This window comes from Maniola hyperantus, chromosome 5, assembly GCF_902806685.2.
Source record: "Maniola hyperantus chromosome 5, iAphHyp1.2, whole genome shotgun sequence".
NCBI lineage: Eukaryota > Metazoa > Arthropoda > Insecta > Lepidoptera > Nymphalidae > Maniola > Maniola hyperantus.
The window spans coordinates 8,676,469-8,701,564 of NC_048540.1; the positions used below are offsets into that span (position 1 = coordinate 8,676,469).

Here is a 25,096-nt window from a genome sequence, read left to right on the forward strand (position 1 = left end):
GGAGTGAAGTGTGGGATGTGACTAATAAAAATAAAGGAAAATGGTATGCGGAAATTCAAAAGGAAATACCAATACAACCATGGTATTTCAAAACAAAGTGTGAATCTAGAAAATTTACATCATTAATGAATAGACTGAGATTTGGTCACTGTCTGGTGCCAACACACCTGAATAAAATAAAAATACTAAACAGTAAAAAATGTAACTATTGTGAATATGAGGAGGCTGATGTTAATCATATGATACTCAAATGTCCAGCTTTTGGCATACAAAGACTTATATTAGCCAGTGATCTAAACACTATAAATATGGAACAAAAACAAAAAATTGATTTTCCCCGCCATGTAAAGGACTTGTTGTGTAAAACGTCATATTTTAAGTCTATTTTTAATTATATAAGTAAGTAATACTATAAATAAAGTGTAAAAACGTTAGACTAATTAGTTATAAGCAATTTTGTATTTTTAGAATAATATTTAGTTATAAGCAATTTTGTATTTTAGAATTTGTAAATTTTTGAAAGGCCTTAAAGGAGTGTTATCCAGGGCCGTAAAATAAATTAAAAAAAAAAAAAAAAAAAAAAAATAAGCACACATTTATTTTTTCATTGTTTTATCATAGTCACATCATAGTTTTTGTTATTAATAATTTATACTGCCTATTTGTTTTCCCAATTCTCCTTGGATTTGGTAGGACAAATCTATAGATTGAATGTGATAAAAATATTTTATTGTGTGTTGACTGTTAACTCTAACAATACGAACAACCGATGAATGTCTCCCAGGCCTAAAACCAAGAATGGGCTTTGAAATCAAAAGGTTTCAAGGTGACGTCGACGAAGAACTCATTTGTCCAATCTGTTCAGGAGTTTTAGAGGATCCTTTACAGGTATGTGTTATGACATATGTAAAAAATAAATGTATTATCTACTTAACCGTTAACCCGAATCAATGTTTCCATTGGGGTTGTTGTAGGCACCAGCTTGCGAGCATGCATTTTGTCGTGCCTGCATAACAGAATGGATTAGTCGTCAGCCCACTTGTCCAGTAGACCGGCAGGCAGTGACAGCTAGCCAATTAAGACCTGTTCCGAGAATACTTCGTAACCTACTTTCCAGGTATGACATTTTGTAACTGCTGTGTACTAGGGTACATCAACTTGATTCTTGCACATTAATTTCAGGTTATGGATATTATGTAGCTTCTATTAAACACAATATTAACTGCGGCAAACGAATGTGTTATGTTTATTTTGCTTAAAATTGTTACTTTTAGTTAAAATAAAGTGATTATTTTAAACTACTTAGTAACTGTTTTCTTTTTAAAAGAAAATACTGTATTATATAGTATACCATGGTTGAATTTAGGTTTATTATAGGCAAACTAGAAATCCTAATAATAGGCTTGCAACTCCTGTACTCCGTCTCAAGAAAGTCTGAAACTTGTTTGTGGGAACGAGTAAAATCTTATAATAAAATTCCATAATCAATTATTGTAGATTTGCCTTTATCCAAGTTCGAAAAATCTATTTAAAGTATGCTCCTTAAAAAAGTCTTACAGAATAATAATTGGCGATAAAAGATGGAACTATGGATGGATGGATGTGGGACTGCAATTACTTATGTATATAGAATAATTTTGTAAACTGAAATTTGCTGGTTGTTCTTGTTAGGAATAATATTCCAAATCAGTGATATTTCAAAAGCATTTGTAAAAGTTTATTTAAATAAAAAATCTTTCTTTTTCTACCTATTATTATTATTATTAAGCCCTTATTTTCCTTATCAATTAATATTATTTACAGAGTTTCTGAATCTATTCTAATACCTAATCTAATTCTATTTGTTAGCATGTTAATCAGTGATATGTTGATGTGTGTGTGTGTGTGTGTGAGCGTGTGTGTGAGCATGTGTGTGCGTGTATAAGCGTATTGTATAAATGTGTGCGTGTGTATTTATGATTGTAGTTGTGTTTATTTGTGTTAGTAAATTAGTAGTTATTTACATATTAATTAAATTTTTTGCACATTTGCTTCTTTATAAGTATATTGATTGATATGTTTTTTGATAAGGATCCCTCATTGGGTATAGGCCTCCTCCAGTTGGTGCCATTTCTCTCTATCCTTGGCTTTTTTAACCCAATCATTTCCTGCTACCTGTGCTATATCGTCAGACCATCGCGATTTTGGTCTACCTACTTTCCTTTTGCCTTTTGGACCTGGCCATTTGGTTGTTTTTAAAGTCCATCGGTCATCTGTCAGTCTCGAGACATTTTCTACCTATACTAATACAAATTTGTAAGTTTGTTTGTAGGGGTAATCTCTGGAACTACTGAAGCGATTTTGGAAATTCTTTCATGAGTAGAAAACTACATTATTCCTGGGTGACATATAGGCTATATTTTATTTTCAAAAAATTAGAGATTTTCATGAAAATTGTTTTATTTTCAAAAAATTAGAGATCCTCACGAAAATTGTATAAATTACTTTGTATGATCTCTATAATGTAGACCCCCACTTAGAAACAATTTTGAGAAAATTCAAGAAATCGAAAAAACTATATCTGCACAATTGAGCTACTTAACTAATACTGAAATGTTTACATTTTCAGATTATGTACAAGTTGTGATAATGCGCCTCATGGATGCAATTCCGTATTAAAACTAGATTCATTGGCTTCACATTTAGTTGAATGTATGTATCTACACTTTTAATATTATTATAAAATTACTTTATCACCTATTTTATAGCCATCCTTTCTGTTAATAACTGAACTGACATTGCTTTAAAATAATTATTTTGAATGTATATTTGCATCTTTCTATGGTGTAGACTGAAACTTTTTCAGTACAAAATTGAATAGTCTAGACTATTACTGAGAGAGAGAGAGCCATCATGTGCCAGACCTTCGTTATTTTACAAAAGCTGACAACCCCCTGCCAGATGCTCATAAAGGTTACCACGATACTAAGTGTCTGGCAATGCATGACGTGATTTCTAATGATATTTTGAAGAAAATATGAAAAAATTAAGACTTTATACTTTGATGCAAGATTTTTTACACCTTTATTACCTGTTATCTCCCAAAGCCACAATGATCCAAACTTCATAGTTGCTGATCGTTCCTCACTGTGTTGGAAGCAATATGCAGAGAAACTTTCAGCTTTTATAAAATAAACGAAGGTCTGGCACGCACTGGCTCTTAGTTCAACCGTCATTAAGACTACAGTTTTGAGTGACTTTTATGTGAAGCACTAAAAGGCACTAAAATTAATTCTTTGACAATCTAAATTATATTTTGGATGTGACAGGTGAATTTAATCCCAAACGGCCGGTACCGTGTGAGGCAGGCTGTGGCTTAGTAATACCTAAAGATGAGTTGAGCGATCACAACTGTGTCCGTGAGCTGCGCGCCCTCATAACCTCTCAGCAGGGCAAGCTCAATGACTATCAACAAGAGTTGGCTGAGCAACGCCTCATCATCAATGAGCATAAACGTGAATTGGCTTTGCTTAAAGTAAGTACTGAATTCCCTTATAAAACATTTTTACCTGACTACGGCAAAGCCAAAAGGAAGGGTCATGATTTTGGCAGTCTATGTATATATGTTTGTATCTGTGTGTTCCATTAGCGGTTAAACTACTGGGCCGATTTTGACGAATGAGGTGTCAATTGATTCGTTGTTATGGTCCAGGTGACATAGACTATATTTTATATAAATAAAATCGACCTGACGGATGTTACGAGTACATCCAAAAAAGTGGGGGTCTCCAGAATTTTTTTTTGCTATTGTATCAGGTGGGATATCAAATAAGAGTTCATAAATATAAATATAGTACAATGTTTAAGTACACCAAGCGACACAAAAATAATTTTACTAAGTCTATCTATCACTATCTATCTGCAGTTTGCAGGTAGTAGTCAGGTTGTTTAACTGTGCTGTTTAACTTTATCTTGTACATTGTGAAATAGGCTTGTTCTTGGCAACAATCATGCAATGCATGCAATAACTCATTCACTGTCCGACTCATCAATACCCAACCCAAACTCTTCCATTTATAATGTCCCATGAGTCCTAATTGCCCAATAGTTAAACTTTATGCTTGGTGTTGAATTGATGAATGTTTTTTTAGGAATTCATGCGTGCGATGCGGGTATCTAACCCGGCGATGCGTGCTCTCGCCGATCAGATGGAGCGCGAGGAAGTGATCCGCTGGGCCAACTCGCTGACACGCGCGCGCGTCACGCGCTGGGGCGGCATGATATCCACTCCCGATGACGTCCTGCAGGTGGTAATATAGCAGCGGCCGAGCTCGCCACACGCCCCGTGCGGTGTGGCGAGCTATGCCTACAGGTCCACACTGAAACCAATCTGATCCAACTTATATTATTAATGTAATTTTTTTCTTTAAGCTGGTGAATTAGTAAGTTGAATTGGGATTAACTGAGATCTTCCCACATCTAATAACATTTAAAAAAATGTTTCGGTTTGAATGTTATCCATACATCCATCACCCATATTATTTCATTTTATGTATCCTGCTTAGTATTAACCACCCTCAGTCATTTAGAGGAACATAATAAATTCACAGTATGATGTAACTTGAAACTTCTGTTAGTATTTATGGCATAAATAAATTGAAGTCCTAACAAATGAGTTCAAATAATAAATCTGTGGATTTGATTGGTAGCAGTGGTGATGACCTACCCTAAGTTATTGTCTAATCTATCTTTATTAACTAATTTATGCAATGTTGATATTTCCCAAAAATCGTATGGTGTTTTTTTTTTCAAATAATAATGTTGCTTAGTATAGTCCGTATAAAATGACTCCTCACGCGCCATGTTAACTCTGTGGGTCAACTGTCATGTCAAAAGTACGGTTCATCTTTAAAATAAGGACTAAAATCGTACTTTTGACATGAAACTTGATACAAAAAGTTAAAATGGCGATTGAGGAGTTAAATTTCACGCGTTATAACTTATTGACAGATTACAGATAGATTATTTTATTATTAACTAGGTAATACCCGCGACTTCGTCCGCGTGAGTTTTGATTTTTAAAATTCCCGTGGGAACTCTTTTATTTTCCGGGATAAAAAGTAGCCTGTGTCCTTCCCCGGGATGCAAGCTATCTCTGTACCAAATTTCGTCAAAATCGGTTAAACGGATGGGCCGTGAAAAGCTAGCAGACAGACAGACAGGCAAACTTTTGCATTTATAATATTAGTATGGATTTTGCCCATAAGCCTGACCATATTATGCTGTAGACTTGTGTGAAGTTTCGTCTTAATCAGTCAAAGGTTTGGACAAAAAAATAGTGCAGACAAACTGTTATGATTAACAATAGATAGGGCTGACTTGCCCTGGCTTCACTGAGGTGGAATTTCTAAGAATATTTTCTTATGGGGTCTTCGTAAAGAGAGCACTCATCAAGTCAAATTCACACGTCAGATATGTCATATTGTAATATTATAAAAATACAAGTAAAGTTAATTTCAAAACAGATGATGATCAAGAGAAGTTTGTCGGAGTCTGGCTGCCCTCCCCACATTATTGACGACTTGATGGAGAACTGCCACGAACGACGGTGGCCGCCCGGCCTGTCGTCGTTAGAAACAAGACAAAATAATAGAAGGTATGTACAAGAAGTCAAAGCAAAGGGTTGTCAAGTTTATTGATCATCGTCAATATCAACCGACAGACGTCCACTGCTGGAGATCCACTCTTGTAGGGACTTCCACACGCCACTGTCTTGCGCCGCCTGAATCAACAGACTCCTTGCGACTTGTTTGATGTTGTATGTCCACCTACCTAGTGGGGATCTTCCAACGTTGTGCGAGTGCTTCCAATGCTCCTAGTGCGAGGTTGCCATTCTAGCACCCAAAAAGTCTATCGGTTTTTCGAACTATTTGTCCTGACCATTGCCACTTCAGCCTCCTAACCTGTTGAGCTATATTATGAACTCTGAGCTCTCCTACAGATCTCTTCATCTCTAACTTAATCACGTTGAGAAACTCCAAGCGTAGCTCGATCGTCTGCTGAGTGAGCTGTGCAGCAGTTTGGGTGGGTTAGGTTAGGCTCCTTAAAGGAAAACATGTAGAAATGGGTCGGACGGCAACGATGCGGCGAGCACTTTCCCGTCAGTATAACGTCCATTGGACACGCCTTTAGTCGACGAATTTTCATATAATAATATATATTTTTTTAAATAAAATGTATAGGCAGGAGGATTTTTTGTGTTGAAATGCGGCCCGACCCGACCCGCCTGGTGGAAGTTATCCATTCTAATGCGTTATTATGATTTCACAGGCTGTATGAGAAATATGTTTGCAAAAGAGTGCCTGGGAAACAAGCTGTTCTTGTGCTGCAGTGTGACAACACACATGTCGATGATCACATGATGGTGGAGCCCGGCCTTGTCATGATATTCGCTCATGGTATTGAATAGCAGGATTTACGAACTTATGAGTGTGCTTAGTAATTTTATTATTATTTTAGAATGTAATTACCGATATGATATGGTACAATATAAGTAGTGATGGATTTTTTAAATATTAATTAATAAATTTCGCTACATTGTGAAGGTATGATTGTGTTTTGTACGTTGTATTCATGGCCGTAGGCAAAAGGCAGGCCTGAAATCATAGACTGAAGCGAAATTATTTTTAAAATGTCACGGCTTACAAACGAAGTGCAGCTTCACCTATTTTTTTTAACCACTAAAAGTGCTTTCGTGATTCCTTTCGTTAAAGATTGCCTGGAAGAGTTCACTTTAGCGATAAGGCCGCCTTTGCATGCTACAGATATTAGATGAATGTTTTTTTATATGTTTACTTTGTGTTGTGTGCAATAAAGTATAAATAAATAAAAACAAAATAAAAAAGTGTAGCCAGGTTCATTTGGCTAAGCAGCATTTGCGAGTGCTATTTGAAAATTTGTAGATTTGGATTTTTTTTTTAAATAGAAATGGTGAGCAAACGAGCAGGCGGGTCACCTGATGTTAAGTGATTACCGCCGCCTATGAACATTTGCAGTACCAGAGGAACCGCCAATGCGTCTTAAATCATTCTGACTCAACACAGTCTTGTCCATCTTACCCCTAGAGTGTTTCTTTTAAACGCAAAGCCAGAAGCACCAGGTCCTAAATGAACAAACCTATGGAGACCAAGCGAAAAAGGGCGATGGGCCAGCAAAGCGAGCCGCCGATATTCGCAGCGTGAAGCTAAATGAAGGATGACGAAACGAGTCTTCTGGCATAGTCCATTTAAGTCGAATGCAAGCTAGTTGTAGCCGGGTAAACTAGGTGCAGCCGCACTTCGGCTTTCAGTGTCATATACTCAACTCATTCTTGTGTTATTTTGACTATAAGATAAGAATAATTATTACCTACATAAATAGGTATATAAAAAAACTCTGGAAAACCTCTCCTAAAATCAATTCCTGGCTACGACCATGGTTGTATTATTGTTTTCAATCAAACATTCCTGAAGGAATAAGTAAGTAGATGTCAAATAAATTCGAAAAGTTCTCTACAAATAAAGTTCTCTACAAATAAAGTTCTGTACTTATTACTAAATATTGTCATCAGGATTTTTTACTACCAATTCTAGACTAGTGGCTGAGTGCAGCTGTGTTATGTTACAAAATGTTGCGATCGTGCTGTAACATTCAATATAATATCAATAAGATGTATTATTGCTTTTAAACAAGAATAGGTACCTATATAATTCGCTCTGAGAAATTAATTTTAATTATTTTTCGTTTCTATCCAGTCAGTAGTAAAAAAACTGGCCAAGTGTGAGTCAGACTCGCGCACCAAGGGTTCCGTACTACAATCGTATTTTTTCGACATTTTGCACGATAAATCAAAAACTATAATGCATGAAAATAAATAAAATCTGTTTTAGAATGTACCTACATGTAAAAGCCCTTCCATATGATACCCCAAATTGAAAATATTACAATGAAACTTAAAGCTAGACTTATCTAATTACCATACCAATCATGCCCGCGTGGAAAGATGCCAAGAATAACTGGCTGCATTTCCACGCTGTATAACCAGGCTGATCCGGTGCGCAAAAAATGAGCCAGCCCTTTCTGTCACCAGAGGCTATTAATCGCGGTGAAATGTGTCGTAATTTTTTTGCACTAAGACTCCATGGTCCCAGGGTCTCCACGACAAACGGAACGGAACGCCGCTTGCCGTTTTCAGCCATTTCTGCCGCGGCTCTCGGTTTTTATACTGTCTCCCTGATATGACACGGGACCAATGTGTCAACACACTTTGCGTTCCACATTACCGCCTGTCCCCGTTCCCGGGGAACCAGCGTCAATCCATCAGGTCTCTTGCGATCATCCCGACTAATCCCTGCCGGCTCAATGAGCGCAGGAATGTCTATGGTGGCAAGAGCCCTTTTGAACATATCGTTAAGAGAGCCATGCCTAAATTCTACCAGAGCTCCTTTGGCAAGAGAGTCTAGATTTCAAATTTATCAACCTCTTTTCCACACAGACATTTGTGCTGATGGCACAGTGGTGTTCCCAATCTGAGACCTAGACCACACGAAAACTTTCGTTATCTAAAAGCGTGCCGAGATTTTTGGATGGCAAGGCATGAAGCCAGTAAATACCCACAATCCTAATTATATCACATTATGCACAATTGTGCATAATGTGATATAATTAGGAAGTAGTTACATAAATTAATTATTTGCTCGTGTTTAATTTCTTCAGTTTAATATATTTAGATAATAATTCAAAGTAAAAATAATGGTTTTATTTTCCCGAATTTTCATGTAAGTGTGATGGGTGTGGTAGTGGTTGCACAGGTGGTTTATCACCACTGATGACAGAGCCCTTATTCTGTGTTCATCACATCATTTTCCATTTCCTACAAACCAAGATCTACTTAGTAACTAGCAAGTATATTATAGTCTTGAAGTCTCAATCCGGACAAGACAAAAACCAGCCAAGTGCGAGTCAGGCTCGCGCAACGAGGGTTCCGTACTAAAGTCGTATTTTTTCAACATTTTGCATGATGATTCAAAAACTATGATGCATAAAAATAAATAAAAATCTGTTTTAGAATGCACAGATAAAGACCTTTCATATGATACACCACTTGATATAGTTATCTTACTTCGAAAATTGAAAATACTAATTATCATGTAACCGATTTTCACAAGGAAGGAATGCAACTTTAGTTGCAAAACAAACATTGAGAATTCATGGCGTCACTGTATTTCTTATTAATTATTTACTTGTTTTCACATAAAAAACGTATAATACAAATACTGTTGATCGGTTAATAGTTAATACATGACTACTATAAAAAGAAGGAAAGAAAAGTGAAATGTCTACTTAGGAGTAGACATTTCACTACTCTGAGGTTGTGATAATACATTAGGGGAGCTTCTACTACTTATATCCCCAAGTAACATCTGCAACAATAAAATATTAGAGTAGTCTTTATGAATTCAATATTATGTCAATAAGAAGCATGACTGTGAGACAAACGTTTTGGCCCTCACTAATAACAATTTACACAGAATTTAGAAAAAAAAAGCTGAGTGAGTCATAGTATCCCTTTCATAATGAGTATTGTTTTCATTCATCTTGATATTTGATAAATTATCAAAGTTCAGGTCACCAATTTGCACTTGAAGTTAACAAAGATTACCAGTAAAACATAAATAACGTTGAATCTGTTACCGGTATTTCAATATTAACGGTAACTCTGTTGAGTGGAGTAACGTTACGAACATTATACCGGTATTCAAAGTTCTTCTAAGACCATAGCGCTAACTAATGCGCCATTGAAGTCGTCAAATGCATCGCTAGGTATGCACCCTTTCATTGGTAGGTATCCATACAACATAAAGCCAACATAGTATTTTACATGTAACATACAGTCGCACAATTATTATAATAATTATCGAATATTACTTACTGGGTGATTTTCTAGCATCTCTTCTATTCTTGTAGTTGAACCTACTGATACAAAGTAATCTATTTCACTATTATTGTTTTGCAAACATTGTATATGAGTATCTGCCGTAAAAGGAACATGACACTAAAACAAAAAAAATAAGTGTTATTTATACCTACCTACTATATTAATTATCTAAAAACATGATATTAAAGATTGCTTGAGATATGTGGCTTCAGTTTATTTGTACTATCTAAAGGTGGGCTTTCGAGTCGAGCGTCAGTCGAATATCAGACTAATGTCAGAGTGAACTAGAGTGAGTGAGCTCTCGGTTTGATCCTGAATTGACATCTGTTTAATATTAGGTATTTGACCACTAGGTGTGATGTGAAATCAAAGATTTAAAAATATTGAGTAGGTATAATATTTAAAACCCTTTATCACGCAGCCACGACGGCCCACGTCACACACAGTACGCGGCAGAATGTAATGTACATCAGCCTTTAGAATGACATTTCGGCTTTGTAGAGCGTTGTCAGTCTGAACGACAGAGACAATGCTCTACAAATCTGATAACTCCTAAAGGTTGATGTACATTACTTTCTGCCGCGCACTCTACTTATACTACGCGACTGGTTGAAATGGCAATCGGGGTGAGACGCCCCCCACCTCATACCCCGATTGCCATTTCAATTTGGGCCCGCACACCTACCTTGCCTCCCTACATTTGAGGCCTGTAGACATGTGTCCGCTATAGCATAACGTAACTGAAAACAGTTGCAGTGCCTATGGCCATAGCCTCGTACCGTATCGGTATTGTCGTAGCTAGCAACGGTTATCAGTTATCTATGACGAACCACCTGACGATGATGAAACGCTACCAACTGGCAATGCGTTATTTGGTTTTTGGTAACTTAAAACGCAAAATAATTATGCCTTCTCTTTCTTTCCCATACTCAAAGCTGAGAAAGAGCGAATTTTGGCTATCGGCAACTAAGAACATTTCACGAAGATTGATAAACCAAAGACGACCTTATCTCTATTCCGCTAAGGCTTAACTGTACTAGTACTTGTTCATTACAGTTTGATCTATCATTCTTATCACAGTTAAGCCTTAGAGTAATAGAGATAAGGTCTTCTTTGGTATATCAATCTTCGTGAAATGTTGCTGGTTGACTGGACTGTGGCAAACTATCCCTGCAGGTGTCCGCTATAGTTTGACCTATAAAATAGGTCAATGATCATTATAATTAAACTTTGCTGCTATGAACTTAAGGTTGTGATTACTTCACGATATTCATAAAAGTAAAATTGATTTTATTTTAGTGAAATATGCGCGCAATAGCTATACAGACGGTATCGATACGGCAGCTAGCTTAGTTAATACAAAGGAAACCGTTGCGCGTTGCGCACATTAAATTAGTTGAAACACAGCTCTGATACCGATATCCGGCAACTGTTATCAATATCGGTATTGAAACTAAATAACGGTTGGTTAACCGTTGCCAGAAATAGCTGATAATGCCCATCTCTAGAGGCCTGCCTGTGTAGATGAAGCCTCGAGGTTTTGTTACAAGTTTCATAGCTGTCATGAACTGTGCTGTTCTATCTCAGTGTTCTATGCAAATATAGCGAACATCATTCAAGCACAGCGAAAAAAGTCGACCACTGACGCGGCGTCAATGTCGCTCTGCTCGAATAACTATCGCGGCGGCACTCTGTGACGTCTGACACTCGACTCGAAAGTCTACCTTTTAACCGCTGGGTCTCAAAACTTGAAATTTTAATTGAAGGTTCTCTGTTTAACGTAGACCTGCATTAAAGAACGAATGTAAGGAATTACAAGTTCTTTAAAAATCTAAATCTCATATGCGGTCGCAGTGAAAAACTAGGCGTACATTGAAATATGAGAATCTTAAGTTTCATCGTAAAAAGGAAAACTAACCTGTTCAAGAACTTCCTGAAGTGTGCAACTTTCTTTGGGCAATGTGAAAGTAATAAGTCTCTGCTCTCCATTTTGTAAGAAAACCAACATTTTTGCCGATTGCGGATCCGATGTTTTCTCCGACGGTCCACCCATCGATTCACTACTGCTTTCTGTTAACAAAGAACTTATGTTTATTAATTCAAACTGTAGGTAATAAAATATTACATTGTGTTAGAAGAACGGCAAATAGCAAACAAGTTGAGTTAGAAGAATACCCATTAACGATCGTAATATAAATAAATATCTTTATTTTGTCGGATAACATAGGCCCGCAATAATATTATAAATACATATTAATCTATGTATAGTACTAACACATATTCAATGTAGGTACTCTGTGACTAACACCTATTCAATGTACTCTGTGACTAACACTAACCAGGCAGGCGAAACTTTTGTTATATTCAATGTACTCTGTGACTTTTGTATAGCAAAATTTGTGTATGCTTGTCAAAAAGAATGATGCTTGAAAGAGCCTTGAAAATGCATGAAATGACACACCAGCAGGGTTGCCAATTGAATTCGCCCGATTTTGCCTGCTGAGTAGCCTAAATTCGCCCAATTTTTTTTTTGCACAAGTAGTCCAATTCGCCTAAAACTTTGAACTAACAGACCTATATTTTAGACCCAAATAAAGAAGACACGTAAAAAAACAACGTGAAGTGAAAAGTAATATGTTTATTTAATGTAGGTAGGTAGGTACCAATTACCCAACTAACTATAACTTATGGTGGTGTCATATTCTGTATTTACACTTGCAGTGATGATAACTGTTTTCTATAGTTCGTTATACATTGCTACTTTAATTTATCATTCAAATAAAATTTTGTGGAAAATCTTTCAATGGATAAAAAAGCGGAATAGATAATATGGAATTTTCGCAGTGGTCAGCGCTGTGGTCTTATTAGAGGGAGGTCCCGGGTTCGATTCCTGGCAGGGATTTGGAATTTTATAATTTCTAAATTTCTGGTCTGGTCTGGTGGGAGGCCTCGGCCGTGGCTAGTTACCACCCTACTGGCAAAACCGTGCCGCCAAGTGATTTAGCGTTCCGGTACGATGCCGTGTAGAAACCAAAGGTGTATGGGTTTAAGAAAACTGCCATACTCCTTCCAGGTTAGCCCGCTCCCACCTTAGACTGCATCGTCACTTACGATCAGGTGAGATTGCAGTCAAGGGTTAACTTGTATCTAAATAAAAAAAATAAAAAAAAAATGTTTATGTTAATAAAAAGCTTGATGAAGATCATTCAGATACAGAATAATGCACCATAGTTAACATCCAGGCGCAAAAATTCAAATTTTATTTAGTTTCTTGCAAATTTCATGGGAATGAGTTTTGCGAAAATAAAATTTATACAATTAGGTACATGTTTTAACAAAAAATTAACTTAAAAATGCGATAAACTATATAAAATTTGCATTTTGTCGGCTAATTTGGATAAAACACCTTAAAAGATATAATAACCATTCTCAAGTCCAAAACCCGATAACATTGATTAGAAGAGAGTATTCTGATATTTTGATTTTGAACTCTGTCTCTATCATACCTACAGCGTGTTTGTATGAGTTACTACCCACACGAATGAAATTGATACCTGGATACGTGACGTAACTTTCCGTCGCACTGTTCAATTGCGTCATAACGAAGTGTCAATTTGTCCGGCTAATATAAAGTATATAGTAAAAGATTGTTGTGTCAAACGCACAGTATCTCTATCTCATTCCTACAAATAGTAATTGCAATACGTAGGAAAAAGGCAAACAGCACGGAAAGACAAACAACCTGATATTGCGTTTCGTTACAAACGTAAAAGAAATTATTAAATAAATTTTAATCAGGTAGCCTAAAATCGCCCGTTTCTATCTTCCAGGTAGCCTAAATGGCTACTGGTAGCCAATCGGGATTTTTGGTCGCCGATTGGCCCCCCGAGGTAGCTAGCCTAAATGGCGGTAATTCGCCTAATCTGGCAACACTGCACACATCCACAGAATTATAAATCATAAATCACAGAAAAAATAAGGTTATTCTCTGTGACTCTATTATAAAAAAACCGGCCAAGTGCGAGTCAGGCTGGCACACTGAGGGTTCCGTACTACAGTCGTATTATTCGTCATTTTGCACGTTAATTCAAAAACTAAGATGCATAAAAATAAATAAAAATCTGTTTTAGAATGCACAGGTAAAGCCCTTTCATATGATACCCCACTTGATATAGTTATCTTACTTCGAATATTGAAAATCCTAATTATTAGTTCATGACCACAATTTAATTTTTTTTTGTGTGATCTAACCCTAAATTCACGGTTTTCAGATTTTTCCCCTAAAGCCAGCTATAAGACCCACCTACCTGCCAAACATGATTCTAGGTCAACAGGAAGTACCCTGTAGGTTTCTTAACAGACAAACAACAAAGTGATCCTATAAGGGTTCCGTTTTTCCTTTTGAGGTACGGAACTCTAAAAATTACTCTATTGTCATAAAAAGTCAATCAAAATCTGAAATTTCTGAAAATATTTTTATACAAATTTTGATAAATACATAATGGAAATGTGTAGGTAAATAGAGACATAAATCGAGCTTATCGCAATAACTATCGCTTCGGGGGTCGGGGTTATACGGGTGCCAGGAAAAGTAAATTTATGAGAAAACTCTGAAAGTAAAAATACGTAAGTAGTTAGTAATTTATTTTCTACAAGACACTCCTTCATTTTTAGGCTTCTGAACCTTAAAATTGAAGAAACAGAAGCCTTGAAGGATCACTTAGTTGTTTATTCACATGCATGTTAAGACCTTTTTTGGAAGGCCTTGAGGTATTAGGTGTTTATATTGAGTACAAGTCTATATAATATCATCTGATTTCTGCAAAAAGTTCGTAGAGCCACTAAAAGTCATATTCATAGTCCTTGATCATCAAAACTGTATTATTAAATTATACCATTTTAACTTTGCAGTTGTAAGCAATGCGTAAGATTGTTGGGAATAGAAGAATGTATACTTCCTGGTACAGAGACTGCAGAGTCTTTTTTCTTGGACCCCGGTGTGACAACATGAATCCAGCTGAAAGCTCAGCCATGCCTGGTTGTGGTATTTGGATTGGTCTTAAATTAATTAATTTCATATGAAGTTATGGAGTTAAATTAATTAATTTCAAATGAATTGATGTAGTTTGTTAGTAGTTAGGTACCTAATATATTAATATTACTCAAATTAATGATGTTTATTTGAAATTTGTATTTATGCCTTAGATGATAAGTAGGTACCTATTGTCTTTTACTGAAAGAAGTCTTATAATTAAAAATTAATTTTTGTTTCTGTTTTATTTTAAACATCTCTATGTTTTAAACCTATTGAATTTCAAAGAAAAAGTTAGGAAGAACCCTAGTGGAGCTACTTGTTTGGTTATGTTGGCAGTACTGTCTTTCTGACAGTGTTAGTGAATGAATGAATGAATGAAAAGTGTTATAATGTTGGTATTGAAGCATCCAATACAAGCATACATTTTGGGTTTTGTATGAAAGTCCGGTCTCTTAAAACGTGATTATATACTCTTTGGTACTAACCATGTACTAACGTAGTATAGGCATAGGTCATATTATAGGCTAGGAATGTCATTGGAGACCAATGACAATATGCTCAAAAAAGCTAGAATCCAGAGCCGTAAAACTAGAAAAAAAAACCAATGAAAAATTGACAATAGCATTGACACTTGACAATCAAATTTTTGTATGTCATTGGGCCGATTCTCTTGTACACAATCTCTAAACTAAACTAAATTAACAGGTTTAAATCTGGTGCTATCCTGTCCCGCAAGCAACATTATGAAAGGGATAGCAATAGATTTAGACGTGCCATTTTAGTTTAGTTTAGAGCAGGGGCCGGAAAGTCGCTTATTATCACCAATTGTAGTTTTTATTAGCGACATCTATTACTTGGTCAAATGAACTAAATGATTGCTTGCACTCAGAACTGTCAATGTCTAGTGACAGATATTGCAAATGGCTGCCATGTGTGTTTTACAAGTACGTTGAGTCGAGTGGTTTCTCCTTCGTCTTCTCGTTAAATTAACATTTAGCATTGATAAAAGGCATTAAGTGATCTGCAGTTTCGTCGAGTTGAGTTTGAACATGGTTCCTCGCTTGACGATCAACGCTTGCCGGTCTTTTGTGTCTGTGTTTGTAATATTGTGATACATACGCTATTAATTAAGTTTATTTGCGATACAGACGCTATTAGTTAAGTTTATTTGCGATACAGACGCTATTAGTTAAGTTTATTTGCGATACAGACGCTATTAATTAAGTTTAATTGTGTTTATTTGCGATACAGACGCTATTCGTTAAGTGTGTGTTGTGATCATCATGCCGTCCTATAGCCGTTGTGTTTTTGGATGTGTGACCAAAGGTAAGTGAATTTAAGGTTCTCCGATATTACATAAATAAGTACAAATTACTAGCAGTTTGTAATATATCCTATATCACAAGCTAGATTACCAAAACATTAGTAAACCAATAATGAGATGTAGATAAGGTATATACACTAGCTAGCTTCGTACAGATTTTCAAGTCAAAGGCTTTACATACAAAGATAAATTGTATATAATGCGTTCGAACTAAGAAAGGAAAAGTGTTGGCCATATTGTGACATGATCTTAGATCTTGTAAGTTTCCAATTTTGAAAGGCTAATTTTGCCCTAAACTATGCTGAGCTTATGGGGTAACCATAATATTATTACATGACGGACCATTGTTTATTTTCATCACAACTTTTCTTTTTATTAATTTTATGATTGTTTATTTATTCTAGGTGTCACCACCCACAGATTCCCAAATCCTGCAAAGTTTCCAGAGCAGTTTAAATCTTGGGTTGACTTAGTAGGCGAGCAGCTCAAAGCCTTGCCACTTGAAGAGATACATTCAAGAATGAGAGTGTGTGACAAACATTTTATTGAAAGTCATCGAAATCGCAACAGTCGTTTGAATGCTTTGGCAATACCAACTTTGCACCTACCTCGTGAGTATATACTTAAATATTCCATAAATTTTCCTTATTTGCCTTGTTCATTTTACATTTCTAGCATTGTGAACATCGATGTTTTGAAATATGACAAAAAAGTTAATAAGATAGTCTATCATAATCATAATTGTTTATTTATTTTGCTCAGATATGGTAGGTACATGTATATTATTTACATGGGGTCTTAAAAGTTAGGTAATCAGTTACATATCCTGCCAAGCATGGCGTGCAAAATTATTTCTAAATTATCTTCATAAATCATCTAATTTCATTAATATTGCTATGTCATCACTCATCATCATGATCATCATGATCAACCCATCGCCGGCTCACTACAGAGCACGGGTCTCCTCTCAGAGTGAGAAGGGTTTTGGCCATAGTCTACCACGCTGGCCAAGTGCGGATTGGCAGACTTCACACACCTTTGAGAACATTATGGAGAACTCTCAGGCATGTAGGTTTCCTCACGATGTTTTCCTTCACCGTTAAAGCAAGTGATATTTTAATTACTTAAAAACGCACATAACTCCGAAAAGTTAGAGATGCGTGCCCGGGATCGAACCCCCGACCTCCGATTGGAAGGCGGACGTCCTAACCACTAGGCTACTACATCACTCATCATGTAAATGTTTTTAATAATTCAAATGTCTATATCATATATATATATTGTCATTAAAAAAGTCATTAACACTATAATAAGTTTTATACATCTTTTTGAACATTATACATCTTATACATCTTTTGTTTATTTTGTACATATTTTTTAATATCCGTGATAGGCTAACAGTGATGCTTCAACCGAAACTATTTGTCGAATATGATGCAAAGCCTAGACATATTTATTTATGTAATCTATTAGCAAGAAGATAATTTTATACTATGGACATAGCCAGAGAAAACGAAAACTTTTTAGAAGCATCTAAACGAGCCCTGGGTGTTAGTTGGAAACGCTGACCAGCAATAAACTGGTTGCATCTACATGCAACAATAAACAATTCAAGTAAATAACTTAATAACAATTTTCAGACTCACATCCTGAACCAAATGTTAGCGATGCAACTGAAAGTGTCCTGACCGAAGACATCACTGACATTCCGATAGATATGCCCACACAGTCACTAGATCAAGGTATGTATTCAAACACTTTAAACAAAACTGGAATTATCATACAAACTGATTTAATATTACATTAGCTTTTGCTTGTGACTTCATCTGTTTGTTGTAATTCACCCCAATTTCGGAAAATCCTTTTTTAACAGATGTCTACATCATAATAGCTCTCTTGACTCTCTAACGGATGTCTACATCATAATTCAACCTGATCCGTCCAGTAGTTTAAGCTGTGCGTTGATAGAGATCAGTCAGTCAGTCAGTCAGTCAGCTTTTCCTTTTTTAGAAATAAGAAGATAAAGTTTAAATTAATAAATAAAATAATATAATATTGATAAATAAATAACAATTTTCAGACTCACATCCTGAACAAAATGTTTGCGATGCAAGTGAAAGCGTCCTGACCGAAGATATCATCGACATTCCAATAGATATGCCCACACGGTCACTAGATCAAGGTATGTATTCAAACACTTTAAACAAAACTAGAATTATCATACAAACTGATTTAATATTACACTAGCTTTTGCTTGTGACTTCATCTGTTGATTATAATTCACACCAATTTTGGAAAATACTTTTTTAACGGATGTCTACATCATAATAGCTGTCTGCATGCCAAATTTCAGCCTGATCCGTCAAGTAGTTTGAGCTGTGCGTTGATAGAGATCAGTCAGTCAGTCAGTCAGCTTTTCCTTTTATAGAATTAAGAAGATAAAGTTTAAATTAATAAATAAAATAATATAATATTGATAAATAAATAACAATTTTCAGACTTACATCCTGAACAAAATGTTTGCGATGCAAGTGAAAGCGTCCTGACCGAAGATATCATCGACATTCCAATAGATATGCCCACACGGTCACTAGATCAAGGTATGTATTCAAACACTTTAAACAAAACTGAAATTATCATACAAATTGATTTAATATTACACTAGCTTTTGCTCGTGACTTCATCTGTTTGTTGTAATTTATAGCATATAGCACTCAGAGATAAGCAGAGAGAGCTGTGTGTTGATGATCAGTCAGTCAGTCACCTTTTCCTTTTATATATGTACTAGCTGATGCCCACGAATTCGTCCGCGTGGAATTAGGTTTTTAAAAATCCCATGGGAACTTTTGATTTTCTAGCACAAAAAGTAGCCTATCCAATAGTAGCCTGTCCCTGCGATGCAAGGCATCTCTGTAACAAATTTCATAAACATATTACACATATTTAAACATATTATTATATTATAATAATAATATGTTTAAATATGTCTCATTGGCAGACTGCAAAGCTTCAGGTTGGGCAACGCTAGGCCAAGGATTGTGCGCTTTGTTAGGCTGAGATCTATAGATCGTATTTAGACTTTGCTCAGACTTAAGATTGAGTTAAAACGACACAGATTTATGTGAGAGGTATAGCTCTGTCTCGTTTTAACTCTGTTTTAAGTCTAAGCTAAGTCACAGTGCGCTCTATAGATCTCACCCTTGCGTTTAACGGGTGCGGTCTCAGGCTGGCTGGTTGGAGGTCATCGCACACTGCGCTTGCCGATACGTGGTCTCCACTCCAGAACACGTTTTTTTGGGGTTCCGTACCTCAAAAGAAAAAACGGAACCCTTATAGGATCACTTTGTTGTCTGTCTATCTGTCTGTCTGTCTGTCTGTCTGTCTGTCTGTCGGTCGGTCTGTCAAGAAACCTACAGGGTACTTCCCGTTGACCTAGAATCATGAAATTTAGCAGGTAGGTAGGTCTTATAGCAGACATTCGGGGAAAAATCTGAAAACTGCGAATTTGTGGTTACATCACACAAAAAAAATTAAATGGTGGTCATGAACTAATACTTAGTATTTTAAATTTTCGAAGTAAGATAACTAGATCAAGTGGGGTATCATATGAAAAGTCTTCACCTGTACATTCTAAAACAGATTTTTATTTATTTTTATGCATCATAGTTTTTGAGTTATCGTGCAAAATTTCGAAAAAATACGACTAGTACAGAACCCTCGTTGCGCGAGCCTGACTCGCATTTGGCCGGCTTTTTAAATTTATAGACTAGCGCTTGGCTGCAATCAGACCTGGTGGCAAGTGATGATGCAGCCTAAGATGGAGCGCGCTTGCCTAGGAGATGCCTATTCACATCTGCCTCAGCGGCCATCGGTTCTTTCGCAGACGTGGTTAAGCTATCTCAGTCACTTTGATTCTCCGACGGATTTCCTCGTTACGGATTTTGTCCCTCAGAGAGACACCCAACGTTGTATATAAACAATATTGATTATTAATTAAGCTATCAATTATCACTACCCATCACTGCCCATATTATAATGCGAATGTGTGTTGGTTTATTGGCTTGGATCGATGTCATTTTTGCATGGTTATAGTTAAGAGTGGAGAGTGACATAGGCTAAGTTTTATCCTCCAAAAATCAAAGAGGTCCTACGGGGTTAAAACTAAACCCACGCGAACGAAGTCGTGGGGCATCAGCTAGGTGCATATAAATATAAAATATATTCACCAATAAATTATTCAACTTTTTGTTTTGATGTTATTTAAGATGCAGTTACTGGCCTCAAGAACGACCATGACTATTACGTTCGAAGCATGGGGAAATCATCTGTAACCAAACAAGATCGAGGAAAATCGTCTGTGACAAAGAAAAAGCAAGGTAAATAATTTTTGAGTTTTAAATTTTTAGTTACAGGATGTAACAAATGTTACAGGCTAACTTGAACTGATTAAATACTCAAATTATTTCCAGTAAACACACAGTTTTCTTCTTACAGGTTCCAGAAAGAAAACCTTAAATTCATACTATAAGGAGGCAGAAAGAAAAACAAGGAATTTGCGAAGAGAAATCCTCAGATTAAGAAAAAGGTGCAAATCTTTTAAATCTAGGCTTGAAGATGCAATAAAGCTGTCTGACAGCAAGGCATTTCAAAGAGCCATGAGCGATATGACACTACCAGCAAGAATATTTACAACTATGCAGTTCCGAGAGGCAAAAAAGAAGCCAAAGGGTCGTCGCTTCACATTAGAAGAAAAAATTTTATCATTGTCGTTTTACAAACGAAGTCCTAAGGCGTATACTTTACTTCATAAAAGTTTCACATTGCCATCCAGCAAGTCTTTAAAAAATCTTTTAAGTAAAATAAAAATCAAACCTGGAATCAACAAACTAATTTTTAAAAAAATTAACAACACTGTTGCCGATTTGAACGACGATGATGGTCTTTGCATTATAATGTTCGACGAAATGTCAATAAACCCGCAGGTGCATTACGACGCAAATAGCGATGTGTTAAAAGGGTTTTCCACTTTAGGAAACAAAAATAAAATCGCAGACCACGCCCTCACCTTTATGGTCAAGGGAATTAAGAAAAATTACAAACAACCTGTAGCATACTTCTTCACGCAAAATTTAAATAAGATTGAGTTGAAAAAATGCATAAAAGAAGTAATATATCATGTCAAGAACACTGGCTTAAAGGTAGTGGCAACTGTTTGCGACCAAAGTTCGATTAATGTTGGCGCCATTGAAAGTCTGATACAAGATACAAAAGAAAATTATTTTAGAAAAGGAAAAACGTGGCGCAATGACCTGTTTATAGTGGACAAGTCAAAAATCATCCCAATTTTTGATGTGCCTCATTTGTTTAAAGGCATACGAAATAATTTAATAACAAAAGATTTAAAATATATTGATTTCGACGATGAAAATAAAGAGAAAACTTTGAAGTGGGAGTACTTTCAGCAGTTGTATGATGCTGATAAATCACAAGGGGAGCTGAGATATCTTTTGAAAGTAACCGAAGAACACATAAACCCCGATAAAATCAATAAAATGAAAGTTAAAACTGCCACTCAATTACTAAGCCATTCTGTTGCAGTGGCAGCAAAGCATCTGACTGCTATAGGAGAGCTGGACCCCGCGTGTCGCCAAATTACACCGATTGTGAAAATATTAGATAATTTATTTGATAGCCTGAATTGTAACACATTCGGTGTAGTCAATGGCAAAATATTTAGGGCTGGGGTTAAAATAAATTCGCCCCATCATAAACTCTGGCGAGATAGCCTCAAGTTCTTAAGAAATATCAGATTTCTCGAAAAAAAGAAAGATGGTACGAAAATTAGATTAGTTGAGAAAGTAGTGCCCTCTGTCAAAATTTTTATTAAAACTGTTGAAGGAATGCAGGCCATTTGGGAAATTTTGCATAAAAAGTATAGTTTAGACACAATGCTATGCAGAAACTTCAATCAAGACCCCATTGAAAACTTTTTTAGCAGTGTCAGAAGTTTAGGCGTAAGAAATGTGTCCCCAAATACAATTGGTTTTGAGGGAGCTTTTAAATCTCTTCTTTTGAATAATTTTAGTTCATCACACTCAATTAAGTCAAATTGTGAAGAAGATGTTAGTACATTTTTGCAATCTGTAGACTTTTTTGTTAACGAATCCTCTGATTGTACTGATGTAGGAGATAGTGAGAAATGTGAAGAAATACCATTAAATGAGGAGCTCCTGAATTTTGACAATGATGATATTATCATACAAGGCATTGGCCAAAAAACCTATGTTTGTGGTTGGGTTCTTAAAAAATGCTCAAAAATTATAAAGAATTGCAAATATTGTAAAGCGAAATTATTTGCGTCAAAAAATATACCGGCTCATGCATATATAACAGAAAAAGAATATTGCTCCAAAAAATGGCTATGCTATCCTTCAATAGAATGCATAAAATGTTTTGATGAAATTTCAAATGTCACTACTAATAAAAATATCCTCAACTATAGGAACTGACTTTATTCCATTTAGACAATACTTAATAAACTTCAATCTTAGTTCTAAACTATTAACTTCTTCAAGACATAATTATAAATTCTAATTTTCCCTGCTTCAAATCAATAGCTCCGGCTCTTATGGCCGCCATTTTTACATCTCCTCGTAATTCTTTTTTTAAATTCAACTGTAGGCAAAGCAATGTCGCTAACAATCGGCCATTCTGACTTCATGTCTGTCCTCAGACATTCAGGCTCAATTGAAAGAGATTCTCATTCTATAAAACTCATAGTTTTATCTTAATTTCATGATCACTAACTTTTCATTAATCAAACCACTTCTTTGGTTGAATTCGAAAAATTTCATCTTTTCTTGTCAGGGTTTCTTATTTCATCAAATTTATAGTTTTATATTAATTTCATAATCACCATCTTTACTTAAACCACACTATTTCTTTGGTTGATTGTTGCATTCGAAGAATTTCATCTTTTCTTGACAAGGGTTCTCATTCCATCAAACTCATAGTTTTATCTTAATCTCATAATCATCACCTTTGCTTAAACTAAACCGCTTCTTTGGTTGATTGTTGCATTCGAAGAATTTCATCTTTTCTTGGCAGGGGTTCTCATTTCATCAAACTCATACTTTTATCTTAATCTCATAATCACCATCTTTGTTTAAACCAAACCACTTCTTTGGATGATTGTTACATTCGAACTTGTCAGGGGTTCTTATTTCATCAAACTCATAGTTTTATATTAATTTCATAATCACCATCTTTACTTAAACCAAACTATTTCTTTGGTTGATTGTTGCATTCGAAGAATTTCGTCTTTTCTTGACAAGGGTTCTCATTCCATCAAACTCATAGTTTTATCTTAATCTCATAATCATCACCTTTGCTTAAACTAAACCGCTTCTTTGGTTGATTGTTGCATTCGAAGAATTTCATCTTTTCTTGGCAGGGGTTCTCATTTCATCAAACTCATACTTTTATCTTAATCTCATAATCACCATCTTTGTTTAAACCAAACCACTTCTTTGGATGATTGTTACATTCGAACAATTATTTCGTTTCGGCCATCCTTTTCTTAGAATGTCCTCATTCACACATCAGACAGACAGAGACATCAGTTTAATATTCATGATCATTGTCAATGATGCCTAATGGCCGCAATCTAATAGTCTCAGTCTCTTATTATGATCGTCATCATATCCCCAACGCCAAGACATCAGTAAAACATCCATGATCGTTCGTCAATGATGCTTATTATTACTCGTCATCTTTAATTAACTATATCATTTACGCCATGGTGGCCCGCTCACCAACCTGATGGCCGCAAACTAATAATCTCTTTCTCTGATCGTGATCGTCATCATATCCACAACGTCATGACATCAGTAAAATATCCACGATAGTTACGTCAATGATGCCTGAAAGGAACAAAATAAAAACAATTAAGCAGTATCTGAGTTCTTTAAATGTGTAAATGCAGTGTAACTTTAGAGATATACTCACTTATTATTACTTGTCATCTTTAACTAACTATATCATTTACGCCATGGCAGCCCGCTCACTAGCCTATGGTCGCAAACTTAATAGTCTCATTCTCTTGTCATCTTAATCATAATTTTAATCATCATCTTAATCATCATCTTAATTAACTATATCATTTACGCCATGGTGGCCCGCTCACCAACCTGATGGCCGCAAACTAATAATCTCATTCTCTTATCGTGATCGTCATCATATCCACAACGTCATGACATCAGTAAAATATCCACGATCGTTACGTCAATGATGCCTGAAAGGAACGAAATAAAAACAATTAAGCAGTATCTGAGTTCTTTAAATGTGTAAATGCAGTTTAACTTTAGAGATATACTCACTTATTATTAATTGTCATCTTTAACTAACTATATCATTTACGCCATGGCAGCCCGCTCACTAGCCTATGGTCGCAAACTTAATAGTCTCATTCTCTTGTCATCTTAATCATAATTTTAACCATCATCTTAATCATCATCTTAATTAACTATATCATTTACGCCATGGTGGCCCGCTCACCAACCTGATGGCCGCAAACTAATAATCTCATTCTCTTATCGTGATCGTCATCATATCCACAACGTCATGACATCAGTAAAATATCCACGATCGTTACGTCAATGATGCCTGAAAGGAACAAAATAAAAAACAATTAAGCAGTATCTGAGTTCTTTAAATGTGTAAATGCAGTTTAACTTTAGAGATATACTCACTTATTATTACTTGTCATCTTTAACTAACTATA

General features: G+C 35.7%; 2 protein-coding genes across 5 annotated transcripts; one reads left to right on the forward strand and one right to left on the reverse strand.

Moving 5' to 3' along the window:
* Positions 1 to 425: 425 nt before the first annotated feature.
* Positions 426 to 6,757, forward strand: elgi (E3 ubiquitin-protein ligase NRDP1 elgi). Of its 2 annotated transcripts, none has more exons than XM_034968704.2 (7): positions 426 to 888; positions 975 to 1,117; positions 2,609 to 2,691; positions 3,309 to 3,514; positions 4,131 to 4,289; positions 5,505 to 5,635; positions 6,310 to 6,757. In XM_034968704.2, the coding sequence occupies exons 1-7, from the start codon at positions 799 to 801 to the stop codon at positions 6,446 to 6,448; spliced, it is 951 nt and encodes a 316-aa protein (XP_034824595.1). In that variant the 5' UTR covers positions 426 to 798; the 3' UTR covers positions 6,449 to 6,757. The 2 variants fall into 2 exon arrangements, with proteins under 2 accessions (XP_034824595.1, XP_034824596.1); XM_034968705.2 differs by having other exon boundaries at positions 427 to 888; positions 4,131 to 4,286.
* Positions 6,758 to 8,700: 1,943 nt separating this feature from the next.
* On the reverse strand, positions 8,701 to 12,333 carry LOC117982599 (uncharacterized). 3 transcript variants are annotated; one of them, XM_069498962.1, is made up of 5 exons: positions 12,317 to 12,333; positions 12,231 to 12,264; positions 11,874 to 12,025; positions 9,950 to 10,072; positions 9,224 to 9,440 (listed from the first exon to the last, which is right to left on the reverse strand). In XM_069498962.1, exons 3-5 carry the CDS (start codon positions 12,006 to 12,008, stop codon positions 9,357 to 9,359), a joined length of 342 nt encoding a protein of 113 aa, XP_069355063.1. In that variant the 5' UTR covers positions 12,009 to 12,025; positions 12,231 to 12,264; positions 12,317 to 12,333; the 3' UTR covers positions 9,224 to 9,356. The 3 variants fall into 3 exon arrangements, with proteins under 3 accessions (XP_069355064.1, XP_069355063.1, XP_069355062.1); XM_069498963.1 differs by lacking the exons at positions 9,224 to 9,440; positions 12,317 to 12,333 and adding an exon at positions 8,701 to 8,890 and having other exon boundaries at positions 12,131 to 12,256; XM_069498961.1 differs by lacking the exon at positions 12,317 to 12,333 and having other exon boundaries at positions 12,131 to 12,256.
* Between the last annotated feature and the right edge of the window lie 12,763 nt (positions 12,334 to 25,096).